Source organism: Gymnoscopelus microlampas (assembly GCF_963454915.1).
Source record: "Gymnoscopelus microlampas genome assembly, chromosome: 20".
NCBI lineage: Eukaryota > Metazoa > Chordata > Actinopteri > Myctophiformes > Myctophidae > Gymnoscopelus > Gymnoscopelus microlampas.
Genome location: NC_139957.1, coordinates 33,770,787 through 33,796,856, shown reverse-complemented (window position 1 = coordinate 33,796,856; position 26,070 = coordinate 33,770,787). Strand labels below are relative to the sequence as shown.

Genomic DNA, 26,070 nt, shown 5'->3' with positions numbered 1-26,070 from the left:
TGTGTGTGTGTGTGTGTGTGTGTGTGACTGTACATGTGTGAGACTACATTATGGAGTCACCTCGGCTTCCAAGCTCATTCCTTTTCTTCTTGGCCCAGATGTTGTGGTAATTTTCCGCCAGCACCTCCATCATGCCCTTGGGAGTCCGAGACAAAATAAATGCACGTGTCACTGGGGAGCGCTCTCTTTCCAAGAACCTCACAACCTCACCATCCACACCATGACAATGATTGTACTAGTACACTAGTCGTGGGTCAGTCCTCCGTGCAGAAGCTGTACAATGATGCCAACAGTCGCATGACTACCAAGCGTTCCTCCTGCACTGCAAAAATTGGATTTTAAGAAAGTAAAAAAATCCTCGATCCTAGCATATTAGTCTTATATTTTGTCCAAAAAGAAAAAATGTGCTTGTCAAAGAACATTTTTGCTTGTCAAACATGTTTCAAACAAGATTTTATTTTCTCATTTTAGGGAAATGTAACTTGCATTTTCTTAATAGGGAATTTAATCCATTTTTGAGCAATACTTAACCAGTAACAAGCTACAACAGTGGTTTGCATCATATCCCAGCGGAGGCACAAGATTATTTTTCCTTATTTTAAGAGTAAGACCAGTTGGAACAGCTTCTCAATTTAAGAATTGTTTTATTTAATTCAACTGTCAATCTAATGCGACTTCATCACATAGAAATAACATGTTTCAGATCAAACAAACATGTTTCAGATCAAACCAACCATTTAACAAAGTGCACATTGGCTTTGGTAAAAGTGCAAGCTACACTTTAAAATCTGGGAACTATAGGTCCATGGAAGCATTTCTACTGTATATTTCTGTTTCGTTTTATTTTCGTATCTTTTTTTTTTCCCTGGCTGGCTGGCGCTTCTTTTTTATTGCCGTTATTGCTTGTGGTTTTATAAATGGTAAATCTAAATGGTGCATTTAAATAGCTCCTTTATCCAAGGCTCTTTACAATTTGCATTACATTCTCCCGGAAGAAACCACGCAAGGCACCAACCTGCTCATCGGGAGCAATTAGGGGTTCAGTGTCTTGCTCAAGGACACTTCGACACAAGCTCTGGGGGTAGCCTGCGGGTTTCGCGCTGGGAACCTTCCGTTCCCTAAGCGGCCACACTCTACCTCCTGAGCCACTGCCGCCGTTTTATGACCGCATTTTTTTCCCTCGTGGGATCAATAAAGGATCTATCTATCTATACTCTCTACTCAGGAGAGATCAATAAGATAAGGCCTAATCTATAGTTGCATGCCGACAATAATGGATCTCCAAGCTAGTAGCGACGCGCTGTTAGTTTGCCGATAAGTTCTTGTCGGCAAGCGACGCAGTTTTGTGATAATTGAATAAGCTTAACCCATTAAATCCAGGAACGCAAATGTGTCATTTTAGATTTTTAGCTATAACCACTATTTTATACTTTGGCTATTCAAAAAGAGCAGATCTACAAGCTCATAGCATGGTTCAGAGGGCCGAGCTACGAGCTTGCAGATCTGCTATTTTTTGTAATCTTGAACATTTGTGCAAATCTTTGAATACATATATTTTTTTAAAACCGCATTGTTAACTCAAAAACATAGGTTTTTAGGATTTAGAAGACATTTGTAAAGATTTGCACAATCTACAGATCTACAAACGCATAGCGGGGCACTCAGTGCCGCGCTATCAGCTTGTAAATCTGCTATTTTTGAATAGCCAAAGAAATCTAAAATGACAGAGATGCGTTCCCAGATTGACTGGGTTAACACAAGTAAGACGCGCGAACGCTGGAAGCGAACGCAGCTCGAAAATATTGTGTATTTACGGACTTTGTGTGTGTGTGTGTGTGTGTGTGTGTGTGTGTGTGTGTGTGTTTGTGTTTTGACTGTAGCTGCACTCTGGCGCACTCTGTCGGCCGCACCCAGGCAGTGCACTGCACACAGACAGACACACACACACACAAGCCGAGCAGACTTTCATAGTAAGCTCCACTTGGGCGGAGGCGCGCCTCCTTCCACGTTCGCAATAAGCCAGTCGTGGGGTCACTCACTCACCTGTAGTTCTCTGGACAGGACCACATTGCTTGTGTCTATCGGACTCGGATTGAAACCGTTTGCCTGCCGGGCATCAAAAACAGAGGTCAGTAACGTACGAGAGCAACCAAGAGGTGTGCACACAGTTCAGCTACGAAATAACAACCTTCCACATCGGTTTAGATCATTATCTTATAATGATCTATCTACAGTGGGGAAACTTAATGTAGGGAGTAAAACTACTATAAGACGAGCATTCAAATGCAATCAGTGTTATCCTCGAGTGTCATCCATGTACTCTCCTGTGTATGATGCTAATACCTGCTACTACATATGCTATCTGTATCTGCGTTTTTTTTTTACTCTCCTGCTCATAGGCTACTTCTATGCTCTCCCTTCTCATGAAAAACTACTAGGTGATGAAACGGGTGGGATTTCACCCACTTCTATACACCTGTAAACCTGTGTGATGTGACAATAAAACTGATTCTAATACAATTAATAGCTCATAAGTTAAGTGCGACATAATTATGTTAATCAATTCATCTTCTTTAAATGTACCTTTTGACCACTATAATAAACCATTATGTCAGATACTGAGTTAGTGATCTGACCTACAGTATGTGCTGTACCTGTGAGGACTGTGAGATCTTCCTTAGCTTCTCGCTCTCTCTCTGTTGAGACATGCTCTCCCCATCCTTGGTCCGGTCAATATTCCAGCTCATAGCCAGCATAGTCTTCAGTGACTCTCTCACTGAAAACCTGTAGATTTCCTTCTCCTGCGACACGAAGAGCGAACAGACGATGAGAAGTATGGCATCGTTATGCTGTGTTCATACTGAACGTTTGGGCCGCAATTATTTCCATTTCTCTCTCACACATGGTATAGGTTAGTGTGGTCCAGAATAGAGCCGGGGCTGAACAAGCCCAAAACATGTGATAAAGGGTGGCTTCATCCTGATGACAACGAGAGCGTATTGGATCAGTTCCTGGGAATAGCTTAGCAAGTCTATAAATTCTTTAATCTTTACGTGTAACAATAGGCAGCTCTAATTTGGAGGGGCAAGATATTCCAGGGCCTGCTGCCTGCCTTTGTACAAAGCCTGCTGTACCTTAACTTCTCTGCAGTGGTGGAAAAAGTACGCAAATGTTTTACGTAAGTAAAAGTACCAATACTGCAATGTAGAAGTACTCTATTACAAGTAAAAGTCCAGAATCAAATATGTACTTGAGTAAAAGTACAAAAGCATTGGTATCCAAATGTACTTTAAGTACCAAAAGTAAAAGTACTAAAATGTTTGAGAATAGCAGATCTACAAGCTCACAAGCTCACAAGCTTGTAGATCGGCTATTTTCAAATAGCCTAGGTATAAAATAGGGCTAAAGTTGTTCATGTATGTTTTGAAATGTAATCATTTATATCTGCAAAGTAACTAGTATCTAAAGTTTTCAAATAATTGTAGTGGAGTAAAAGTACAATATTTGTCTCTGAGATGTAGTGGAGTAGAAGTAGCACAGACAATTGGAAATACATCAATAAAGTAGTACTTAAGTACAGTACCTGAGTAAATGTACTTAGTTACTTTACACCACTGCTTATCTGTCAGGCCTTTGTACAGAGCTTGCTGTATCTTACCTTCTCTGTCAGGCCTTTGTAGGTCCTGAGCTGAGGGTGAATCTTGGCCTTCTCGTCCACACAGTCCCCATACTTCCAGCCCAGCAACACCTGAACAATAAACACACAGAACCAGGATACAAATTGCGTGCCTCTGCTTTTGATATCCGCCCTCATTACATTCAGAGTTCCCACGGCAGCTACACTGTTTGTTTTTTTGCATCACTAGACAATGTCCGAGATGTGAGCCTATCTCACAGTTGTGACCTCAAATAAATGAGAAATAAGTTAAATAGAATCACGTCCGCAAATTCAATCAGAGGTGTCCTACTCTGTCTGACCTTTGCCCATGGAAGACAGTCAACTACATGATTTACAATTTCAGAGACTGGATAAGTACTGTACAATATATTAAAGCAGGGGTCTTCAACCTTTTCAGGCCAAGGACCCCCTAGCTGAGAGAGAGATAAAGCAGGGACCCCCTCTATATTGTATAAAATTTGTGTTTCAGATTATTTTCATTTTTACGTAGTCTGCCCTTTTTTCCCTCTATACCTATACCTCTTTGTCAAAAAAAAATAGCCGATCTACAAGCTCTCAACGCCTCGCAGCGCGAGGCGTTGTGAGCTTGTAGATCGGCTATTTTTGGCTAAAGTTCTCCTCAGAAAAGGGGATGCTAGGGTTCAAGTGGTTACGGTAACCCCCCTGTACTGACTCTGAGGACCCCCTAGGGGTCCCGGACCCCCTGTTGAAGACCCCTGTATTAAAGAGTCACAACAGCACATTGGGTGGTGGGCTGACACCCTATCCTAACAGTGGTTCTCAAAGTGAGGTCTTTGAGATGCCCGGGGACCCCCAGGCGTCCCATGGGGTCCCCAACTAAATGTGTCGATATAGCACAAAAATACGTTTATCCAACCCTAGTTTATGCTTTGGCTTTTCGAAAATGGCCGATCTACAAGCTCAAGATGCGACGCATTGAGAGCTTGTAGATCAGCTATTTTCAAAAATAGTCTGAAAATGCTGCTCAAATCTTCTTGTATGGCACAAAAAAATCTTTTCAGATGCGGGTCTGAAGCCAAATACACATCAACATGGGAGTCCTTGACATGAACATGAACATGTTTGAGAACCGACTGGCATAAGATGCAGCGATGCGGGCCTGGCAGTACAGCAGAGACTGGAGACTCAATGTTACAAAGGTGGATTTAGACCACCAGAGGGAGTAGCACGCTGTGACATTTCACACTAACATCACAGTATCTTCTATGTCAGTGATTCTCAACCTTTATCATTTCAAGGACACCCAGTTTGATGTGTATTAGGCCACAGACCCCCCCCCCCCCAATTAATGCATTTCTTTTATACATCTTGGATCCCATCTACACTGCAAAATCATCTGTGTAAATGTAACTCTTTAAGAGTGTACACATGGAACCAAATGGACCTGTAAGGAGGGTCCATTTGGTTACACACCTGTCCTTGTGAAGTTACAGGTGTCTGAACACAGTTGCCTGAACACAACAGAAACCATTGCCTAACAACACCGATTCGCAAATGTCGGGGGCCTGCAGGGGCGCACTGCGTTGAGGCACACTGTGTCCCTTTTATGCCCATACATGGAGTTCCGTGTAAGCCATGTCTAAATATGGAGTCCAGGCGGGACTATGACGTGAGTACTATGACGTCATACTGATGACATCAGAGTCCTCCATACTGTATTATGGGGATTTGCGTATTTATCAATATTTCTTGCACAACTGCCGATCCGACGGCAATATGCACGCTTTGAAGTCGATCGGTCAGGCGGCCTCCATATATGCCCATATACGGTCATATTGGTCGGATTGGCGGTGTGGCGTAGATGTGAGGGGCGCTGAGTACACAGTCCAAACCTCTTGTATAACACATGGAAGCAGAAAATAATGCTTTATTCCCAGTCTTTTAACACACATTATCACATCTCTGAGCTTACCTTCTCTGCCGACCATTTGTCATGACAATGTTCCGAATATTTGTTTGCGAAATGCTCCAGCTTCTCTGGAAGACAGACGCTGTGAACAGACACAATGTTAATTACTCACTGCGGTGTGAATGTACCTATGTACAGCAGCACACCTGTTGTTGCATACATGAATAAAGTGTATGTAAATGCACGGTCGTAAAGCATAGCGCAGTGGCGTGTGTTTAATCACGGTAATGGTGTGTATATTTTATACGGCACTTAGGAGAAGTTACTGTGTGTTTAAATTGCAGGGCCATCATCTTTCACATCCTTACTTGGCCGTGTTAATCGGTTTGGGGTCAAAGTTGCCCTGTGCGTCTACGGAAACGGGCTTCTCCACCGTGGTGCTGATGGTGGCGTCCACATAGTCAGGTGGCAGCGCTCCAGCGATGGCGCTGAGGCAGGGCATGGCCATCTTGAAGAGCTCCTGGTCATATTTCTGAAAGGAGAGAGGGAGACATTCCATGGTGATGGGTGTGCTGCTCTTTGGTCATTCATCATGAAGCAGAATTCATCTTGTTGTCAAAGGGAAGCTATGCGGCTAAAGGCTTTTATTAAGATGAAAATGTTTTTTTTTTGTCAGAGACGGGGAGAGAGTTCAGAGAGATGTTAACCACTTTCAACCTGGTGTACCTATTTGCATATCATAATAGGCAAACATTAAAAAAAGTGTCTAGACATTTCTACATTTTCAGAACTTTTCCAAATATTTTCAAAAAGAAGTTTTGTAGATCGACCATATAGATCGTCTATTTTCACTATATACAGGGCTTGACGTGGTTAATGCAGATAAATAGGATGGGAATGCCTGAGGCTTCAGATCAATCACTGCTGTCCAAATATTGACGTTCTCTGCCCATCCCTATATAGGACTTTCACTTTCATACAGTACATTTAGAGTACAGCGTCTAAAAAGACCTTTACAGAGACGAAGGACAACACATCCGTTGCAATATTCATAGTCTTTGATCAAGAATAATAATAAAATAGTTGCAATCATTGCTATAGAGTGTTTGTTCAGTAACAAGGTTCTCCTCATCTCTCTATTTAGTGAATAGAAAATGCATTTTCAGGTCAGGATACCATTTGTTTTAACCAAAACATATCCCTTAGCACCACTTTTAACACAAAACTACTGCCGTGATAAGAACGATCCCAGCGGAATTGCTCAACCACTGGCCCGGCTGTATGGCATAGACAGCCAGTCAGCACGTCGTGATCGTGAACGTTTGATTCGGTCCGATTCGTTTTGAGACTTTGGCGGCTTAGCCCCGGAGCCCTGTTGATCTGACAGAGACGAATGAACCCTCACCCTCTGGGACAGAGAATCAAACACGCCCCAGAAGATCTTCTTGGTGAGCAGGAGCTCCTCGTCGCTGGCCATGCCGTAGCTCCCCCAGCCTGACGGCAGGCAGTAGTACTTCCAGTTCTGCTCGTAGTGGTTGGTCAGCAGCTGCACAGAGGGACACGCACAGAGGGCAAAGGTCAATGCATTAGCGCAGTGGTCCTTAAACATTTAGTTTAGCATGCATTATGGCCAGCGGTTCTCAAGCGTTTTCATGTCAAGGACCCCCAAATTGGATTAGGACGTGGAGCCCGATATGAAAGGATTTTGGTTCAGTGGCCCACGTAAGAGAACAGTTGTGCTACACATTTTTTCAAAATATTTAAAAAAATAGCTTGTAGACTGCCTATGTTTGAATAGCCAAAGTATGAAATACGCTTAAAGTGGTTTAACAGATTTTTATGCTAAATTAACACATTTAGCTGGGAACCCCCTAGAACCCCTGGGGGTCCCCAGACCCCACTTTGAGAACCATCGCATTAAGCCACAGACCCCCATAACTCTGAGAATGTCCAAATTCTGTCCATTCCATTTTTGACAATCAATCATTTAACTGGGAACCCCCTCAAAGACCCATGTAGGTCCCCAGGACCCCACTTTGGGAACCACTGCATTAGTGACACGTAAATCAACTATGGGACATACAGTGCAGGAAAGCATTTGTTGACGTGGTCTTCTGCACACACACACGCACACATGTGCACGCACACGCACACACACACACACACACACACACACACACACACACACACACACACACACACACACACACACACACACCAGTGTGCAATGCATATCAACTAGGATACTTAGTGGATGATGACATGTAGGGGAATGAATTCTCCCGTGCCCAGCATGAATCAATACTTCTCAACCTTTTGCATTACAATAAGTATCCCCAGTTTGATATGCATTAGGCCACAGCAAGGACTCCCATTTGATGACATTATTTTCTACATCTACACTGTAACATCCTCAGTGTTTATTTAACGCTGACACCTGCAGCTGGACTCTCCTAAACCGTTGCGTGTAGAGAGAGAGAGAGACTGAGAGAGAATGAGACTGAGAGAGACGACAGAGAGAGAGAGAGAGAGAGAGAGAGAGAGAGAGAGAGAGAGAGAGAGAGAGAGAGAGAGAGAGACAGACAGACAGACAGACAGACAGAGAGAGACAGAGAGATCATGAGAGACAGAAAAAGAGAGAAAGACAGGTTGGTTGCAGTGAACAAGAGTAACATCAGGGTGGTGGTGGCAACTGATAAAAACTGTGGCATGATAAACTAATGCAGTAGGCCCTGCAGGGACTATAGACTGCTACAGAGAGGTCAGGCTTGGCTATGCTGGACATTGCTGCTGGAGGAGAGAAAACGACGGGGGAGTGACAGAACAGAAATAACAATCCTCTTATTTGCAACCAACTGCACCAAAGTGGGCTGAACCAACGGACACTGCCATCCTTACAGAAGAGGAAAATGTAAGAATATCATTAGTGCCAGAGTCTGAACCATAAATAAGAAGATACAAAGTGCCTTTTGAACAATGGGTGGTGCAGGAAAGTTGATATTTTGACCTGAAAGTGGTAATAGGGGAAAGGCCATGGGGTTCCCCCCAAAATCAGTAGGGTTCATCCTCTAGGGTGCATGAAACGGCACTGCGAATTCTGTGTAAATCCAGCCGGCACTCTTCTACACACACATATGTTATTCGGAACCAAATAAATGACGCAAAAGTAAAGTGAAGGACGTGGTACCAACCCTGAGAGGCATCTTACAGTACTCGCTCAGCAGGGGAACATCGAAGACCAGGCGACGCAAGAGCTGCTGCAGCATGGAGGGACGAAGGTACCTGCAGAATGATGAAAGACAGATAAGAAGCGCTGCGTTGGTCTCGATAGCATTTTTTTTATCCCAGCCCTATTTTATACTCCTTGGTACAGCGGTGTCACACAAAACGAAATTAGGGGATCTGCAAGCACATAATGCATGGCATCGTGACAAGTCGTGGGCTTTGTATAAAATCTGCTATTTTTGTTATTTTTGAAAATCTTTTCTGGAACAACGTTTAAAGTATTAAGAACCCAGAACCAATGTCTTACTTAGTGACTTGCGGTGGAATTAGATGCAAAGACAACAGAGGGAAAGCAGACCCTATGGCTGCACTGCTGAGCTCCAATGAATATTTGGCTGAACACTCTGTTCTTCTTCAAAGATGAGATTCGAGGCTTGTTCGGCGTCGGCGCGCCGTCACGGTGCACACGCAGCTCAGGGGGATAATTACTAAATAGGAGCTTTATTCAACGTTTGCATGAACAACGGTTCTTGCCAGAGCACTGTTTCTCAACCATTGGTACGGGGTCCATGGGAGAATGTTTTAAAATATTAAAAAATTATATTGCATTTGTTAAATTAATATATTTTTTAACGCATTAAGACCTGAAGCCGATTCTACATGTCTCCTAAATCCCAACAGTATTCTGAAAAAACGTATGTTTCTGTATCAGTGGTGCTCAATCTTTTTCATGTCAAGGACCCCCAAAATGATATGTATTTGGCCGCGGACCCCCATCTCAAAATATTTTGTTCCAGGGGGTCCCAGAAGCAAAGATTTGAGTTAAAAATGTTCGCTTTAAAAAAATATATATAAAAAAATGTGCACACATTTTCACGATTTTTCAAAAATAGCAGATCTACAAGTAAACTAATATGCGTAGTGTGGGGAAAAAGCTTGATATACTTTGTGTGAGAACTCAGTGGATTTTTCTAAGTTCACAAGTGATCCAGACAGAGCTAAAAAAAAATTGAGCTCTGAAACTTACTTGCAGACAGCTAGCAGACATTCCTCGATGGCGTCCCTTTGGGCCTTGGTGAGCGAGCGGCCCTTGGACAGGCGGTAGATGGTGTGCAGGGTGCAGTCGATGAGCGTGGCGTGGTGCTCGGTGCCAGCGAAGTGGGGGGCACAGCGGGTGAGGAGGGGCAGCATGGCCGAGCCGATGTAGCGGTTCATAGCCAGGGCGGTCTCGGTTGTACACAGACCTTCCTGTCAAGAGAGAAGTGCCGTGGTTGTAAGTTACACCTTTGACATATTAGATCGCACCTCCTCTAAAATGACAGATTGGGTCTTTATAATTTTTTGGTAAATAACATAATATATGATCTTGTATGGTACAGAAACAAACACCCATCAAAGCAGATAATGTTCCGTCAGTAAGCCATTAATTGTCATGTCAAAACATTAATATTTTACTGTACCTAATAGTAGTATATTATTCTAACCCTGGTCCAGCTCGTTTCCTCCCCATTCCGTATTTTAACAGGTATCTCTGAACTTGATGGGAATGTGGAGGTGGGCGAGGCTTTCTCATCAAAAGGCAGGCAGTTTCCCAATTGAACTATGCAACACCATGACACTTTATGGAAATGTTGGTCATGGCCCATGGGGCACAGAAGAACTGATTCATTTTTCACACCAACTGGCCAAAGAGGTCGTGAGGTGAAACTGTAGCTTTTCACAAAAAAAGGCACACTGTATAACTTCTGAATGGGAACACCATGAAACTTTGTATGCGAGCATCAGCAGACATGAGAGGCAACCGCTACATTCCTTCCACTGCGTCACAACCCGATGTGTCGAGAGCTTTTAGATCAACTTTGTTTTGGACAATTTCTGCCTATACTGACAAGCCCAAAATACTGTAGGGATGCCAAGTTCAAAGTAGCAAATATAGCACTATAAACCCTGCAGTTCCCTGCCTCCACTGCCAGGATCTAAGCTACAGTATGTTACCTCATGTTTCTGTCTAGACTCTTTTTTCCGAGTCCCGTCTCAGATTCAGTTCCTCCTGCCTTCAGTGTGCTTGACCTTTTTTCTTTCTTTTTTGCCTGTCTTTGCCGTTTGGATTCTCGCCTGCTCCCTTGGCATCATTTGTCTGTGTTGGAGTGATTCTCTGGTTTTGACCCTTGCAGGCTTCACTACCCTCGTCCTCCCAGCCTTGTCTGTTCATGTTCACTAAAAACTCCTCGTACTTGAACCTGCTCCACCTCCAGGCGTCTGTCTGCTCTTCTCGGGGTCCTTCCCCTGTGTTTTGCTATACCGCGTTTAGTATTCCCCATGACACGCCCCGTAACAGCATGTGAATCAGGCGGCCTTTGATTCGCTTAATGGCATGGATCAAATTAGTGCCTGTCTGATGATCTGTGCTTCTCAGCGTGGATCAAAGTTCTTCTTTGCCTGACGGCAGTGTGTATAGGCAGCTGGTGGCGAGGGGGGGCTATTCTTAGATGTTGTCATATTAAAACACTGTCAGTGTCTCATATAGAGACAGAGCCGGGGGGGGGGGGGGGGGGGGCATAGAGGATCCCCCCACACAGAAATAGCAGCCAGGGATATCAAACCCTACCATGAGCTCTCCTCCATGCCCTACGGTGGCAGAGGTTGATCCCTGACAATGCACTTCTGCACACAACACTATGTACAAACACAGCGCTGTGTACAGCTTCTAGATCTCAGTCAGTCATTCACGCACACACACACACGCACGCGCATGCACACGCACACGCACACGCACACGCACGCACAATTTAATTTGACGCAATAAAAAATAAAACGGTTAAATATGGAGATACAAGGTTTCTGCCTGACAGCAACGATATACTCACTGCATATATTAGCGAGTGGTCCTGCCTTACCGTGTCCAGCGAGGTGGAGGCCCTGAGGTCAGGCAGAAAGCCCACCTCCAGCAAGTGTAGGAGAAAGCTCTGGTCCTCGATGCCATACACCCTGTCCAGAAACAGCACCATGGGGGCCTTGTGGTCCGGGCAGAAACTTGCAGACATGTCTGGCTCTGTCACTGACCCATCTGTCAATGATAGACACAGAATAAAGACACAAAGTACAAGACAAGACAAGACAAGACAAGACAAGACAAGACAAGACAAGACAAGACAAGACAAGACAAGACAAGAAGACGTGTAAATAAATATGTAAATAAATATGTAAGTAAGTATCTAGATTAGTTGGAAAGGAAACTAGGAAACACCGCTTATTTTGCACCTTTGGCATGGAATGAGATACAAGACCTTACCCGTCTCTAGATACCCTGGTTTCACTTGGTGAATTTAAATCTCTGATACAGAATATACTTTTTGTTCGTGTCATGGAGCGTCATTGTTTTCTGATTAACTGGGTTCTCTTTGAATGTTATACTGTACTACTATTTAATCAAGTGCGGTACAATATGTAGCCTAATGTATGTTCTTAATGTGTGGTTTATGTATGATGTACTGTACTGTAATGTCTAGTATTGCTGCCATCTTGACCTGGTCTCCCTCGTAAAAGAGATCTCAACTGGACGTCCCGTTTAAATAAATTACAAATAAAAAAAAACATTTTATATAACCAATTATTTCACCACCAGATTTCACCACTTCCATCATTTTAGGATGGTGTAATCCAAAGAATTCTGCGGCCGTGGAATCCACTGAGTGAATTCAGTTTGATGCCAAGGATCAGGGGAGTCATGTATATTCATTAAGCGGCATTCAGCTCTGGGATGGGGGGGCTGTTTCTGCTGGGATGAAATTGAATATGATCCGCACTCAGGAAAAATGTTCATCTCTCCTTTATTATTTATACATCTTTTAAAACAACATGATGTCTATTTGGTGTGCAGCCAAATGTTTTGGCTTCTGCCTTCCATAGTGGCTGCATGCCCCAACCGCTACTACAATTATTACTACTACTACTACTATAGAGCACCGAAGTCTGACGTAATTTACACATCCTACCTGGGTCGCGGTCCCCCTCCCCCCCCCCCCCCGTTCTGAATTCCCATAGACGTGTTTAATATCGCGTCAAATAAGAAGTGTGTTCCAAAAATGAACAAATGACCCCGGCAGTTTTACTCTTATGGATATGAAGCAGCAACTGACGGTGAGAAAACGCTAATGTCACTTCCGACGAATTAGTTAAATTTTCCCCAGAAACAGACTGTTTCAAATATAAGTGACTGACTATCATAAACGATACAGAACCACCTCCCTGACAATATCGCCGAGACAGTTTGTTTATGTTTGGACCACGATTCTTATATGAGACGATTGTAAGATGACCCAATGTTATTCTCCATAGAGAAATTACTTTACGAACCAGGGGATGAACGAGTGACGTCAGGACTTCTGTACTCTATTACTACACTACACTACAACTACAGTAGTTGACTGCACACGGAAATGAACATCATGCTCTTTTAACCCATTGAGACCTGGAACGCATCTGTGTGTCATTTTAAGATATCTTTGGGCTATTCAAAAATAGCAGATATACAAGCTCATAGTGCGGCTTGAACATTTTTGCAAATCTTTGAATGTATTTGTTTTTAATGTTGTTAATGTTGTTTTTAATATTTTTGAACTCAAATCTTTGCTGCTGGGGGTCCCTGTAACAAAATATTTTGAGATGGGGGTCCGCAGCCAAAAACATAATTTTGGCGCTTCTTGACATGAAAAAGTTTGAGAATTATAGCAGCAACATAAGTGTTTCAGAAATCTGTTAGGATTAGGAGACATTTGTTGAATCCCCAGAAGCAAAGATTTGAGTTACAAATGTTTGCTTTAAAAATGTATATACACATAAAAAAAAAATCAAGATTTTTCAAAAATAGCAGATCTACAAGCTCATAGCGCGGCACTCGATGCTACTGTATGCTCTCACTCACCCTCGGTAACCCCCCCATAACCCATCCCGCCCCATAAAGACTACTTGTAGGTAACGTGCTTGTTCTGGTAGATGTTTAATACTGCAAAGATCATGTGCGGATCATGTTGAATTTCATAGGGAGCCTCTTTGCTATATGGAATGATCCAACGCTGGGTTGAACTGATTTGTTTTTGTACTTTGTGGCTTTCTGATGGAGCCGCGCTGCCGCGGCTCACTGCATCTGCTGCATGTCGGTGTGGTCGGCAGAGCACGCTGTGTGGCAGGTAGGAGAGCGGCTGCATTCACAGCAGCGAGTTAAGGAGGCGAGTGTCGCCGCGGCCGCACTCATGCAAGATCAATCAATAAGAGCAGAACACCCCGCAATAGAAATGATCTGGCTTATACACAGAGCTGTGGGGAGAGTACAAAGGCTGCGCTGATTAAAAAGGTACGAGCTGTGATACGAAATCAATATAATCTCCTCCGCTTGGCTTTGAAGATGTTTTAGTAGCTGTTGTACTTTGACAGAGAACGCTGACCTTGAGTGTGATACAGTCCGGTTCATCACTTGATGGCTTGATGGACTGGCGGGGGAAAGTACCCGTCATGCATTAAAACTGTCAAAATAGACCAAAGGGGAATACCTTTGTTGATGACTGGCATTCTGAGGGGTATGCTGATAATTCCCACCAGATCTTCCGTGGGCACCAGCGAGCGCAGGATGGCACGGATACGCAGGGCTTCTCCTTTGCCTTTGTTGATCAGCTGATGGAGGGAAACAGATGTAAGACAGGAGAGCTGGAAGGACAGGACAGGTGGTGAAGATGATGATGATGATGATGATGATGATGATCCAGAGCGTAAAAAAATGGTATAAAAAAAATATTAGACGATATGAAGAAGATGAATAGGAAAGGATTTGACTTTGGAGTTATCTTTTTTTAGTTGTTGTTGTTTTGTTTACTATATATGTTTGTTCATTTGTTGCTTGTTTTGTTGCTCGTTTGTGCATGTTTTTGTTCTGGGTTTTGCTTTTGTTTAAACTTGCATGTTAGAGCAAGTACTGGTTGTATGCGCCGATCATCAAGTATATATATTTTTTAAATTGGATAGGGGGCAGATATCAATAAGAATTTATTCTTCTTCCTGCTCCTTTTCACTCATGGGTGTATGTGATTTAATGAATTATTGAAGTTATGAAATGTGTGAACTGTAATACACTACCGTATGCGAAACAAAATAAAATGAAATGATAATGACGATGGTACAATAGTCAGAACGTACATGCATCTCTGGTGCGCAGCGCCCCAGCAGGTCGATGAGGGCAGAGTAGAAGGACATGATGGCGTTGCCCATGTGGACCACCTCTTCCTCATCATCGGCATCACCAGACCTGTCAGAACAAACCATTCACAACAGCATGGTTAAGTATCAGCGGGTATGTTGACCCATTACGTCTTAAGACCTGGAACGCAGCATCTGTGTCAAGTTTTGATTTGAGCTAAAAAAGCATTATATTACACGTTGGCTATTAAAAAATAGCAGATCTACAAGCTCATAGCGAGGCACCGAGTGCCGCGCTATGAACTTGTAGATCTGCTATTTTTGAAAAATTGTGAAAATATGTGCAAATCTTTGAATATGTATTGTTTTCAAGCACAACATTTTTAACTCAAATCTTTGCTTCTGGGGGTCCCTGGAACAAAATATCTTAGATGGGGGTCGGCGGCCAAATACATATAATTTTGGGGGTCCTTGACATGAAAAGGTTTGAGCACCACTGATATAGAAACATATGTTTTTTGCAGAATACTGTTGGGAATTAGAAGACATTTGTAGAATCGGCTTCAGCTTCATTGAAATAAAAGCGTTTGAGAACAAGTGTTCCAGGATTAATTTTGGTTGGACTCGGTTTAGCTTCTCACCATTCGAAGCTGACCCCCTGTGCAGAGCTGGGGAGGTCCAGAGCGGGGGTGTCCGAGATCTTGATGGCTTCTTTCATGGCGGCCAGTAGGCCGTTCCCACCCTCCCCCCTCAACGCAGGGCCGAAACACTCGGGACGACGGATCAGCAACTTCACCACCACACTGGAGTTCTCCTCCACGCTCTCACCTGGAACACACACACACACACACACACACACACACACACACACACACACACACACACACACACACACACACACACATAGTTATATTCACTCGAATCACTCATAATATTCATTGTTGATAGACTGTATACTATATTAAGTCGTCACTGTTGATAATGTACATCCACTCATAATCATTGTTGATATATTGACTGTACTGTTTATATTTATTGATAGAATGTAACATTCACACTCACTGCATAAGTCTAGTGTCAGAGTCTTACTATTTTATTTCATCTTTTTTTTTGGATTGGGTTTTGACTATACTCTCAGCAGTTCCTGTGTTTCACTGCTGTTTCTGCTATGACTCCTGACATTCCCCACAGGGATCAATAAAGGATTATCTTATCTTATCTTTTTTTAAATATAACAAACTCCTGACTTCCACTTCCAAAGGAAACTGAGATGGAAGGCAACAGAGAGGTCTTATTGGCGGCTCGTCATAGCATTGTTATCTCACTGTTTGGGAAGCAATATAATGACTGCTGGAAGTGTTACAGACAGGAGTTTCCCCCCCCCCCCCCCCCAATATCCAGTATCCAAGTGAAGAGCAGGACTTCCCCAAGGGGCTCTACTGCCCTACGGCCAACTCTTCTGCTCTGGCAGGCTATGCCTCCGGCAACTCCATGGAAGGAGAAAGACAGAAAGGAGAGAAAGATTCCACGTATAGTCTATCTCTATATACCCCCCATCTCTGTCTCTGTCTGTCTCTCTCTCTCTCTCTCTCTCTCTCTCTGTCTCTGTGTATAGAAAAGAGGGAAAAAACATGGTAATACCATTGACAAACACAGCAAAACGCAGGAATGAGAGGTAGCGTTCTCCTTCAATGGGATTCCAGCCGATGTCTGGGTAGCCTTTAGCCAGCAACATGGGGCAGCTCTGAAGACCACAGCCTGCCAAATAGGTCACCACCTGCAGGTGTGCAAATCACAGTGTTAGTATGCTTCTAACGTGGCCTTCATTTGCCCTACTTCCAAAAATCTCCCATGATATACGGTATAATTGATTTAGACCTAACCAGAAAATGTGTGATTGGTGAAATTCAAAACATTGAGACTTATAAAGGCTGTTTTATACTCGTAAGACTAGTGCCGGTCGACGAGGCAGGCCAAACAAAAATGTGTGAAATTAACAAGAATATGTGTCCTACATTTTTATTGGACGACTGGACCAAGCATTCTGTTGTTGCCTTGACAGAATGTGGCCATCTTTTCTGTAATGTAAACTAGCCAGTTGGTCTACGTAACACTTCGTTTCAGGCCTCAGTGTCTTGTGACACTTTCCATACGGAACCTATTTGTAGTGTTTGATATCCAGAATCTTAACATACAAACACACGGGGACAGGACTGCCTTTTACTGTCTTTACTTCCTGTCCTTTCAATAATCATTCACCACCTGTGTGCATTTAATCACATACAATTGTCTTCATCATCACATACACCTGTGTCCTACATCCTGGTACATGATCTCCAAATACAATGAGTAACACTGGACACTATACTATAGACCATATTCACACGGCGACCATATTGCCATTAAGTTAATGAAATGACACTCCGTTTTCCACGGCAACGGGGTGGCATTTTCAATGTTAAATTCCAAAATGGCCGCTGTGTGAATATGGTCTATTGACACTTGAATATGAAACAGACTTTAAAGTATTGTCCTATACCTTGTCTAGATCAGGCTCCTCCAGTGCCAGTGCCAGACCATTGTTGTCCATCACTGAAGAAGCAGCGACATCCAGGGGGGTGGAGCCCCTCATAGCCGGGGAGGCTGCGATACAAAACACATTAAAACATTCTGCACCAGTTCCTGTCTTCCAACTGTGACACAGAACTGGATTACATTTTAACCCGTATACGCAACATAGCTAGTAGAAGCAGGCTTCATTAAGCGAGCTTGTACATCTGCTATTTTAGATTTTTTTCTTTTAAATCTTGAAAGTGTTAGAACTACTGATTTAGGCCTCAGGTCTTAATGGGCTGAACAGCAGGGGGCAGTGTTACCACTGATTCTAGTCTCAACTACCTGTAATCCTTTCACAGCTGGCCAATAACATTTGAAAAGGAAAAGTTTCCACTGCTACTTTGCAGTGTGGTTAATCACACTGCTACTGGCTTCCACATACATAGAAGCTTATGGTAGACATCTGGAGTGTCTCTGTGGATACGACCATAATTTCTGCATTAAACAACCCGTTTTACAGTATCTAATGAAGCCCTATTTTACACTTTGCAGTATACCTTTATGTTACATATTAGTTGACATTTACTGTATGTATGTATGTATGTATGTATGTATGTATGTATGTATGTATGTATGTATTTTTTTTTACACAGTGTCCAGTGTCCTGTATAAAATAAATTATAATATAATATAATTATATCAAATAACCTTTTTGGAAAGTTTTTGGAAAGATTTGTTTTTTATAGGCCTATTCAGCTAATTTCCGCCTATAATGACATGCCCAAATTAGGCATGACAGGTTTGAAAGTGGTTAGCTGTAAGTTGAAGATATAATTTTCTGGTGTTCATTGGGTAAAATGTATCAGGAAACTAAGATGTAATCAGAGCCATTGGACATGGTGAGCAGGCCGTGCGGTATACCCACCCAGCCCCACGCTGCTGTTCTCCAGCAGGTAGCTGAGGTGGTCGAACATGGCCTTCTGGTTCTGTCTGCTGATGCGGCAGAAGTAGCAGAGGAAACGGCAGCAGCTGGCCACCATCTTGGGGAAGGCAATTTCCTGCAGAGACACAACAAAAAGACTGTGAGGTTTAACCACTTAAAGGGTAAGACCACTTTGGTAGAGGTTTGGGTTGTGTATTTACCTTGACATGATGTAACTCCAAAGGTGGACAAGAAATGAAAAATAATTGCTCCATTGATTAGAAATTGCTAATTCAAAATTTGCTCCTCATTGACTTACATTGTACGGTAAAACAGCTCTCAAAGTCACTCTTTAAGCACGTATACGAACACGAACAAAGTTGATTCAGACAGTATAGAACATCACCAAACCCAGTACTGTTTTTTTTTTTAATAAAAATATTAACTTCCTGCTGATTTTACTATTTGAAGATCCGGATCCGGATCCGCAAATCCAGTCCAGGTTTTCTTCTTAATAAAATAGCAAAATCAACCACTTTTTTCAACAGAAACAGAAGGTTCCCAGTTCGATACCGCATCCCCCAGGCATTGCGTCGAAGTTTCCTTGAGCAAGACTCGTCTGTCATTGAATAAATCTGTAAACGGGCTGGGCCTCTCCTGCATCGATGATGAGGAACAGCATTATCCTCCCCATAAGATCTGGCCCCTCCCCTGAAACCATAACATCCAAGACTGTTATTTATATTTATTTCAATATTTGTATTGATTATTTATTTGTGTCTCTGAAATGTATGCCTAGTGTTACGGTTATTATAACGTGTTCGGTACAGCTCTTTGGTCAACGAGTTGTTTTTAAACGTGCTTTATAAATACATTTGATTTGATTTGAATTGAAGCCATGAACCTCTAAATCCTCCCAATGAGCAGATTGGTTCCTTGCATGGCAACCTCCGTCGTCAGTGTGCGCATTATACACATTAACTGCAGTCTGTTCAGCCTAATGACTGTTTCACTTTCTCCTGGCGTGTTGCTATAAATTCCCCATCAAGTCGCCTTTCCTAATTAATGTCTGAAAAGGCCTGATGGCTCCACACAGACAACACGCCTCCACCTGCACCCACTGCCCTCTCCTACCTATGACGCTGTCAGCCCAAGGAGAAAACAGCTTGCTTTTCCAACATCAATGGGGGAAAGCTACTAAAATCACATAACCAACGGTGATATAATGTCTAGTCTAGATATATTTATATACTGTTTGTGAATGAAGTCTCCATGTGGTGACTAATAGATAGAATTATTTGGGGGGGGGGGGGGGGGGGGGGGGGACTATCCCTTTAAGTACAGTACTTGAGTAAATGTACTTAGTTACTTTCCACCACTGCAGGACAGGTATAAGGCAACATTAGGTCTGCTGAAAGAGTGTTGCAGCCTGCACACTGCCGTCTCAAATAAGAAAAAAGAAAAACTCTAAGGAGCGAATTAGCAATGGAAAACAGTCGGTATCTTCTTCCTCCGCGCTTGAAAGGACTATCTGCACCAGCCAATTTGCAACAGAGAGAGAGAGATAGTAAAAGGAGAGTCAGGTCCACCAAGGTCTCTTCCTCATGAGCGGCAGATGTGCTACTTTCAAGTGATAATATAAGTAATAGTTTGCTACAGTACGCCAGAACGATCTGCACCACTGCCAATTTTAAGTTCAAGCATGCACACCGCTACCAGCGTTGCCATGACTGCTTATTATAAGCGACTTTGGGCTTGTATTTCTGTAAAGTTGCTTGTAAATATCGGTAGGGCTCGTTTCTAAAGAGTAGTTGCTTATTTGGGCTTGTTTCCTAGTGTTGTTTAAACCAGTGGTTCTCAAACATTTTCATGTCAAGGAAACCCCCAATTCAACATGTTTTTGGCCGCGGACACCCATCTGAAAATATTTTGTGACAGGGACCCCCACATAAGATTTGTGTTGTTAAAATGTTACAAAAACATTCCACCATTTTTACATTTCTGTCAAGATAGTTTTGAAAATAGCAGATCTACAAGCTCACAACGTGACGCGTTGCAAGCTTGTAGATCAGCTATTTTCAAATAGTAAAGTATATAGGTTTAACGTGGTTAAAGTGATAGTCGCTTCTTTTGGGCTTGTTTTCGTGGACCTGATTTCTCTCTCGCAAAATCTGGCAACACTGACCGTTACAGATGAGCGAGCACGGGAGCGCACATGGCAGCAGAGCTTAACCCATTGAATCCGGGAACGCATGTCTGTCATTCTTTGGCTATTCAAAAATAGCAGATCTACAAGCTCATAGCGCGGCACCGAGTGAGCTTGTAGATCTGCTATTTCTTTTTTAGCGTGAAAATGTGTGCAAATCTTTGAATATATAATTTTTTTAAAGCGAACATTCTTAAGACCGCAAGGACTTTCATGAACGACCTGTTAAAAGGAATTATCCTTAATTATCCTTAACTCAAATCTTTGCTTCTGGGGGGTCCCTGGAACAACATATTTTGAGACATTTGTAGAATCACCAGGAGCAAAGATTTGAGTTACAAATGTATATTATTTATATAAAAAAATAAATATTCAAAGTTTTGCACAAAAAAAAAATCATGATTTAAAAAAAAAAAAAATCTGATCTACAAGCTCATAGCGCGGCACTCGGTGCCAGCTTGTATATCTGCTATTTTTGAATAGCCAAAGAAATCAAAAAATGACAAAGATGTGTTCCCCGGATTGAATGGGTTAACTGTATCGTTGATCATGGGCGCCTGGCAGCAGCCGTTTGAAGCTCTTTTCTATCACAGCAAAACAGAAGCAGTGAAAAAGAAATGGAAACGTAAATACCTGTGACTTGTCACCGCCCAGCACGTTGACCATGACCTCCATGACAGTCTCGTGCATGCCCAGCACCCTCATCAGGTTGGGGTGTTGGTAGAACACCTTGTTGTTCATGATGTCCCTGGACGGGAACACAAGACACATGACACAAACATATCAGAGTATGAATACAATACTATAGAACCACAATTGTGTTATCCTTCTAGCGTTATTGTACAACTGTACCTCTTGCAAACTGTTAATAAAGTATTCAATCAATCAATCAATCAATGAGAATTATCAGAACATTCATATCAACATCCATATTTTTGTGGCAGGTTTTTTTGTGTCCCAATTGTGTTGCTGTGGTCTCCATATTTTAACTTTTTGTGTTTTGTCGTGAATTAATGCATACTACAGCGTGTCAGCGTCACACAACAGCATCAAAAATAGCATATCTACAAGCTTGATCTGCTATTTGTGCTGTTTTTGAATTTGAATCCTGACAAGTAACCATTTTGGACATACAGTATGAGGTTTCCATCCAACAGAGACGATTATTTTTGTTTTGTTTTGCTTTTGAATTTCACCTTCAGGAATAATCCCACCAGATTCAGAACCTCTTTTACAAGAGAGTCCTGGCCAACAGAGCAGCATAAAACGTTTCACAGATTAAATAAATATAGCAACAGCAACATTAAAGTCCATATAAAAATAAACTTAAAAACAACTTAAGCAATAGTAAAAGTACAGGACCAAGTGATCTAGAGTGCATTCAGTGGTCAGACTGTCCACACCAAGATGAGGATGCAAAAGGGAAGACATGGCCTTTATGAATAAGATGTATTTGACTTGACATGTTCATTAATTTGGCAGGTTTTGATAATAAAACCCTAAAGAACAGGGGAACTGTTGCGCCTTTCTTTGTCCTTTGGTGAAGGTTGACTGCAGGTGCGGTGGTCTCAAAAACATAAAGGTAAACTGACAGAAGGAGACTCGCTCACTGCATAGAGGTTAAGGAAAACTCCTTAGACAAGACTTAAAGAAAAAAAAATGTCTTTATTTTATGATGCTCATATTGTGCTCGGTGCTCAAAAGTGGATTAAAAAGCAAACGTTTCAGTCCTCCCAGGACCTTCGTCAGTGCTATTATAAATACCTAGCATTACCGAAAAGCTATGCCAGTCCAACACAAAATAAAACAAGAATTGCAAAAGTAGCTATAAGCTCAAAACTCGTTTCGAGCTTGTAGATCTGCTACTTTTGATACTTAATTCTCTGTTAATTTACAGGGGAAAAAAACACAAAAAGTCAAATTCTGGAGATAAGAGGTTTCTGCCTGACAGCAACGATTAGCATGTTCATTTGGTCACTTTGGGCCGGTCCATTCAACATACACCAAAACATTAAAGCCGCCACAACAACCTTACCCCAGGCCGTCGATCATGAGCTTCTCCTCCTCCTTGCCCATGCGTACGGACAGCAGCGAGCGGATCTGTCCCAGCGAGGCCAGCAGCTGGATGGTGTCCTGGACGGAGGTGGCGCTGATGGTGTAGCTCTTCCTCATGGCCCGCAGCAGCTCGCCGATGCTGTCGTACTGCCTCCGCAGCAGGCTGAACATCTTCCGGACCAGCTCCGGGTCCTGGATGTGGCACTCCTGGGCCCAGCTCACCATGGTCTGTGAGATCAGCTCCTTCAGGTTGGCTATACGGACACAACACGTGGCACATGAGGAGAGTTAACCCATTAAGACCCGAGGCCGATTCTACAAATGCCTTCTGAATCCTAACAGTTTACTGAAAAACCCATGGTGCTATCAGGGTTGCCAGATCTGCTTATTATAATTTCCCAGCAAGATTTTATTTGAAAATAGCCGATCTACAAGCTCACAACGTGTCGCATCGCGACGCGTTGTGAGCTTGTAGATCTGCTATTTTCGAATAGCTGATGTATATGTTAAAGTGCTCATGCTGCTCATAGTCGCTTCTTTTGGGCTGGTTTTCCTAGACCTGGTTGCTTGTTTCTCTCACATTATTTTCCCCATAAATGAATGCCTTACTTAAATTAAATACTACAGCGTCAGCGTCACACAAAAAGCATCAAAAGTAGCAGATCCACAAGCTAGAGAAACACGGCGCAAGATGCCATGTTTTGAGCTTGTAGATATATATATATATATATTTGTTAATGGCAACGAATTGGCGCGAACTTTTTCAAAACGATTAGTCTGATTAACCATTTAAGCCCTATTTTTATACTTTGTCGTACAATTGTGTTACACTAAAATAGCGGACACATGCAATCTACAAGTTCACACAACACGTCGCAAATTTGTGACACGAAATTCGCCTATGCCCAAATTATTTCCCCCAAAAGCTATTCAACTTGACTTTTTTTAATCACCAATGAAATCGATTAGTTTGATTAACTGTTGCACCCCTACAATACTTTATACTATGTTGAACGACCATGTCTGCTACCATGTCTGCTGAAGAAGAATATGGAGAAAAATAAAAAAAAGAAAACAGCCTGAGGCCACAGAGCTGGAGAGGATGTCTGGAAGAAAAAGGAAGCAGAATGAAGGGCCAGGAGGCACGCCTGTACAGTATGGAGCAGGAGGATCACATAATTGCAATGTCACAGATTTGATTACCACTACTGGTGGAGACCATGCATCGCATATTCGTTCAATATTTTTATACTTCAGCTATTTGCTATGAAAGATTTAGAAAAATCTTGCGTGTGAGAGTGACAAATAAAAGAGGTATTACTACCTCTTTTATTACTACCACACCAAGGTGACGTTTGGAGCCTGGTAGCTGCTCCTCAGATCAGGATCTGAAACATCACCCTGGTGGTAAGCTAAATAAAGAAATACCTTTGGAGCTGGACCCAGTGTGCGGACCATGTTTTCTTTTAATGTTTGTCTCTGCCCAGCACCTGGCCTTTTGACTTCATTGGGCAGAAACCTCCTACTGTATATATATATTGTAACTTTTTGTGTTTTTTTTCCGTAAAAATAAATGCCCTACTTTATCATACTACAGCGTCACACAAAAACATCAAAAGTAGCAGATCTACAAGCTCGAAACGCGGCGCGAAGCGACGCGTTTTGAGCTTGTAGATCTGCTACTTTTGATGCTTTTGAATTTGAATCCTGAAATGTAACAGCTTTGGACATATGAGGTTTCCACCCGACAGAGACGATGTGCGGGCTCTATGTACTTGTTGAGCGACAAACAAACCCTCCTTGATTCTGATCATGGCTCTATATCTATACCTTCTCTACAGCGACTCAGGTGAAATGTGCTACGAAGTGCAGCAGTCTACCACTGTAAAACGTCTCTTTAACACCGAGGAACTTTGTGATGCAAGGTGTACACACCGCTAAGCTGTTGTACATGGTGGTAATAGTAATTACCAGCTGCCAAAGGTCATTTATTTTAGGCTAATGACTCTTGGAAAGGAGCCAGTCCCCTTCCACATTATTATACAGCTGCATTACCTACCGTTTACATTACCCCAACATCAGCGTTGGTCAGTCCTACCACATAGCTGTACAGTAGTAGGCCAGTCAATAAAGGTCTATATATCCATCTATCTCTGGTCGGTGGCAGGGATCAAACCAAATCACTTTCAGTCACTAGATGGCAGTGGTGGAAAGTAACTAAGTACATGTACTCAAGTACTGTACTTAAGTAAAAATGTAAGTACTTCTACTTTACTGGAGTATTTCCATTTTTCTATACTTTTACTTCTACTCCACAACGTCTCAGAGGCAAATACTGTACTTTTACGCCACTAAAAGTTTTTGAACACTTCAGTTACTAGTTACTTTGTGGATTTTGATTATTATTACAAAACATATATTAACCACTTCAGCCCTAATAAAACTTTGACTATTTGAATATAGCCGATATACAAGTTCACAAACCGTCGCAATGCGACATGTTGTAAGCTTGTAGATCGTCTATTTTCAAAGCAATCCTGAAATCCCTTTGATTACTGGACTTTTACTTGTAACAGAGTGTTTCTATATTATTGATACTTTTACTTAAGTAAAAAAAATAAGAGTACTTTTTCCACCCCTGCTAGATGCCCCCCCCCCCCTATAATCTATAGTGTCTCTTTGAAATCTTCCCCATCTTTAGTGGGGGCCATTGAAGTTCAGGAGATGAATCCAGCTTTTCTCCATCTATACCAAGGTCAAAAATAGCAATCCTCTGCAACTACTGTACACGCACACACGCACACGCATACACACACACACACACACACACACACACACACACACACACACACACACACACACACACACACACACACACACACACACACACACACACACACACACACACACACACACACACACACACACACACACACACCTCTACTTGATGTTTTACCTGCAACAACTATGCTTGAGTGGCATAAAAGAGCACACTTATTAACCCATTAAGACCTGGAACTGTGTCATTTTTAGATTTGAGCTAAAAAGCATTATTTTACACTTTGGGCTATTCAAAAATAGCAGATATACAAGCTCATAGCGCGGCACCGAGTGCCGCGCTACGAGCTTGTAGATCTGCTATTTTTGAAAAAGCGTGAAAATGTGTGAAAATCTTTGAATATATATATTTTTTTTTAAGCAAACATTTTTAACTCAAATCTTTGCTTCTGCGGGGTCCCTGGAACAAAATATTTTGATGGGGGTCCGCGGCCAAATACATATAATTTTGGGGGTCCTTGACATGAAAAAGATTGAGCACCACTGATATAGAAACATAGGTTTTTCAGAATACTGTTGAGATTTAGGAG

General features: G+C 42.4%; 1 protein-coding gene across 1 annotated transcript in view; it reads right to left on the bottom strand.

Annotated features, from left to right (window-relative positions):
• LOC311036625 (ryanodine receptor 3) overlaps positions 1–26,070 on the bottom strand; it is a gene marked incomplete at its 5' end in the record, with an annotated part of 257,158 nt that overhangs the window by 74,323 nt on the left and 156,765 nt on the right. The window contains 18 exons of the mRNA XM_084045450.1: positions 61–136; positions 2,044–2,106; positions 2,655–2,801; positions 3,659–3,748; positions 5,613–5,691; positions 5,918–6,081; positions 6,955–7,095; positions 8,741–8,831; positions 9,802–10,022; positions 11,672–11,841; positions 14,324–14,444; positions 14,964–15,072; positions 15,605–15,791; positions 16,605–16,740; positions 17,503–17,606; positions 18,445–18,574; positions 21,281–21,395; positions 22,683–22,956. Of these exons, the coding sequence (XP_083901576.1) occupies positions 61–136; positions 2,044–2,106; positions 2,655–2,801; positions 3,659–3,748; positions 5,613–5,691; positions 5,918–6,081; positions 6,955–7,095; positions 8,741–8,831; positions 9,802–10,022; positions 11,672–11,841; positions 14,324–14,444; positions 14,964–15,072; positions 15,605–15,791; positions 16,605–16,740; positions 17,503–17,606; positions 18,445–18,574; positions 21,281–21,395; positions 22,683–22,956 (2,418 nt within the window). The remainder of the gene's footprint in view (positions 1–60; positions 137–2,043; positions 2,107–2,654; positions 2,802–3,658; positions 3,749–5,612; positions 5,692–5,917; positions 6,082–6,954; positions 7,096–8,740; positions 8,832–9,801; positions 10,023–11,671; positions 11,842–14,323; positions 14,445–14,963; positions 15,073–15,604; positions 15,792–16,604; positions 16,741–17,502; positions 17,607–18,444; positions 18,575–21,280; positions 21,396–22,682; positions 22,957–26,070) is intronic.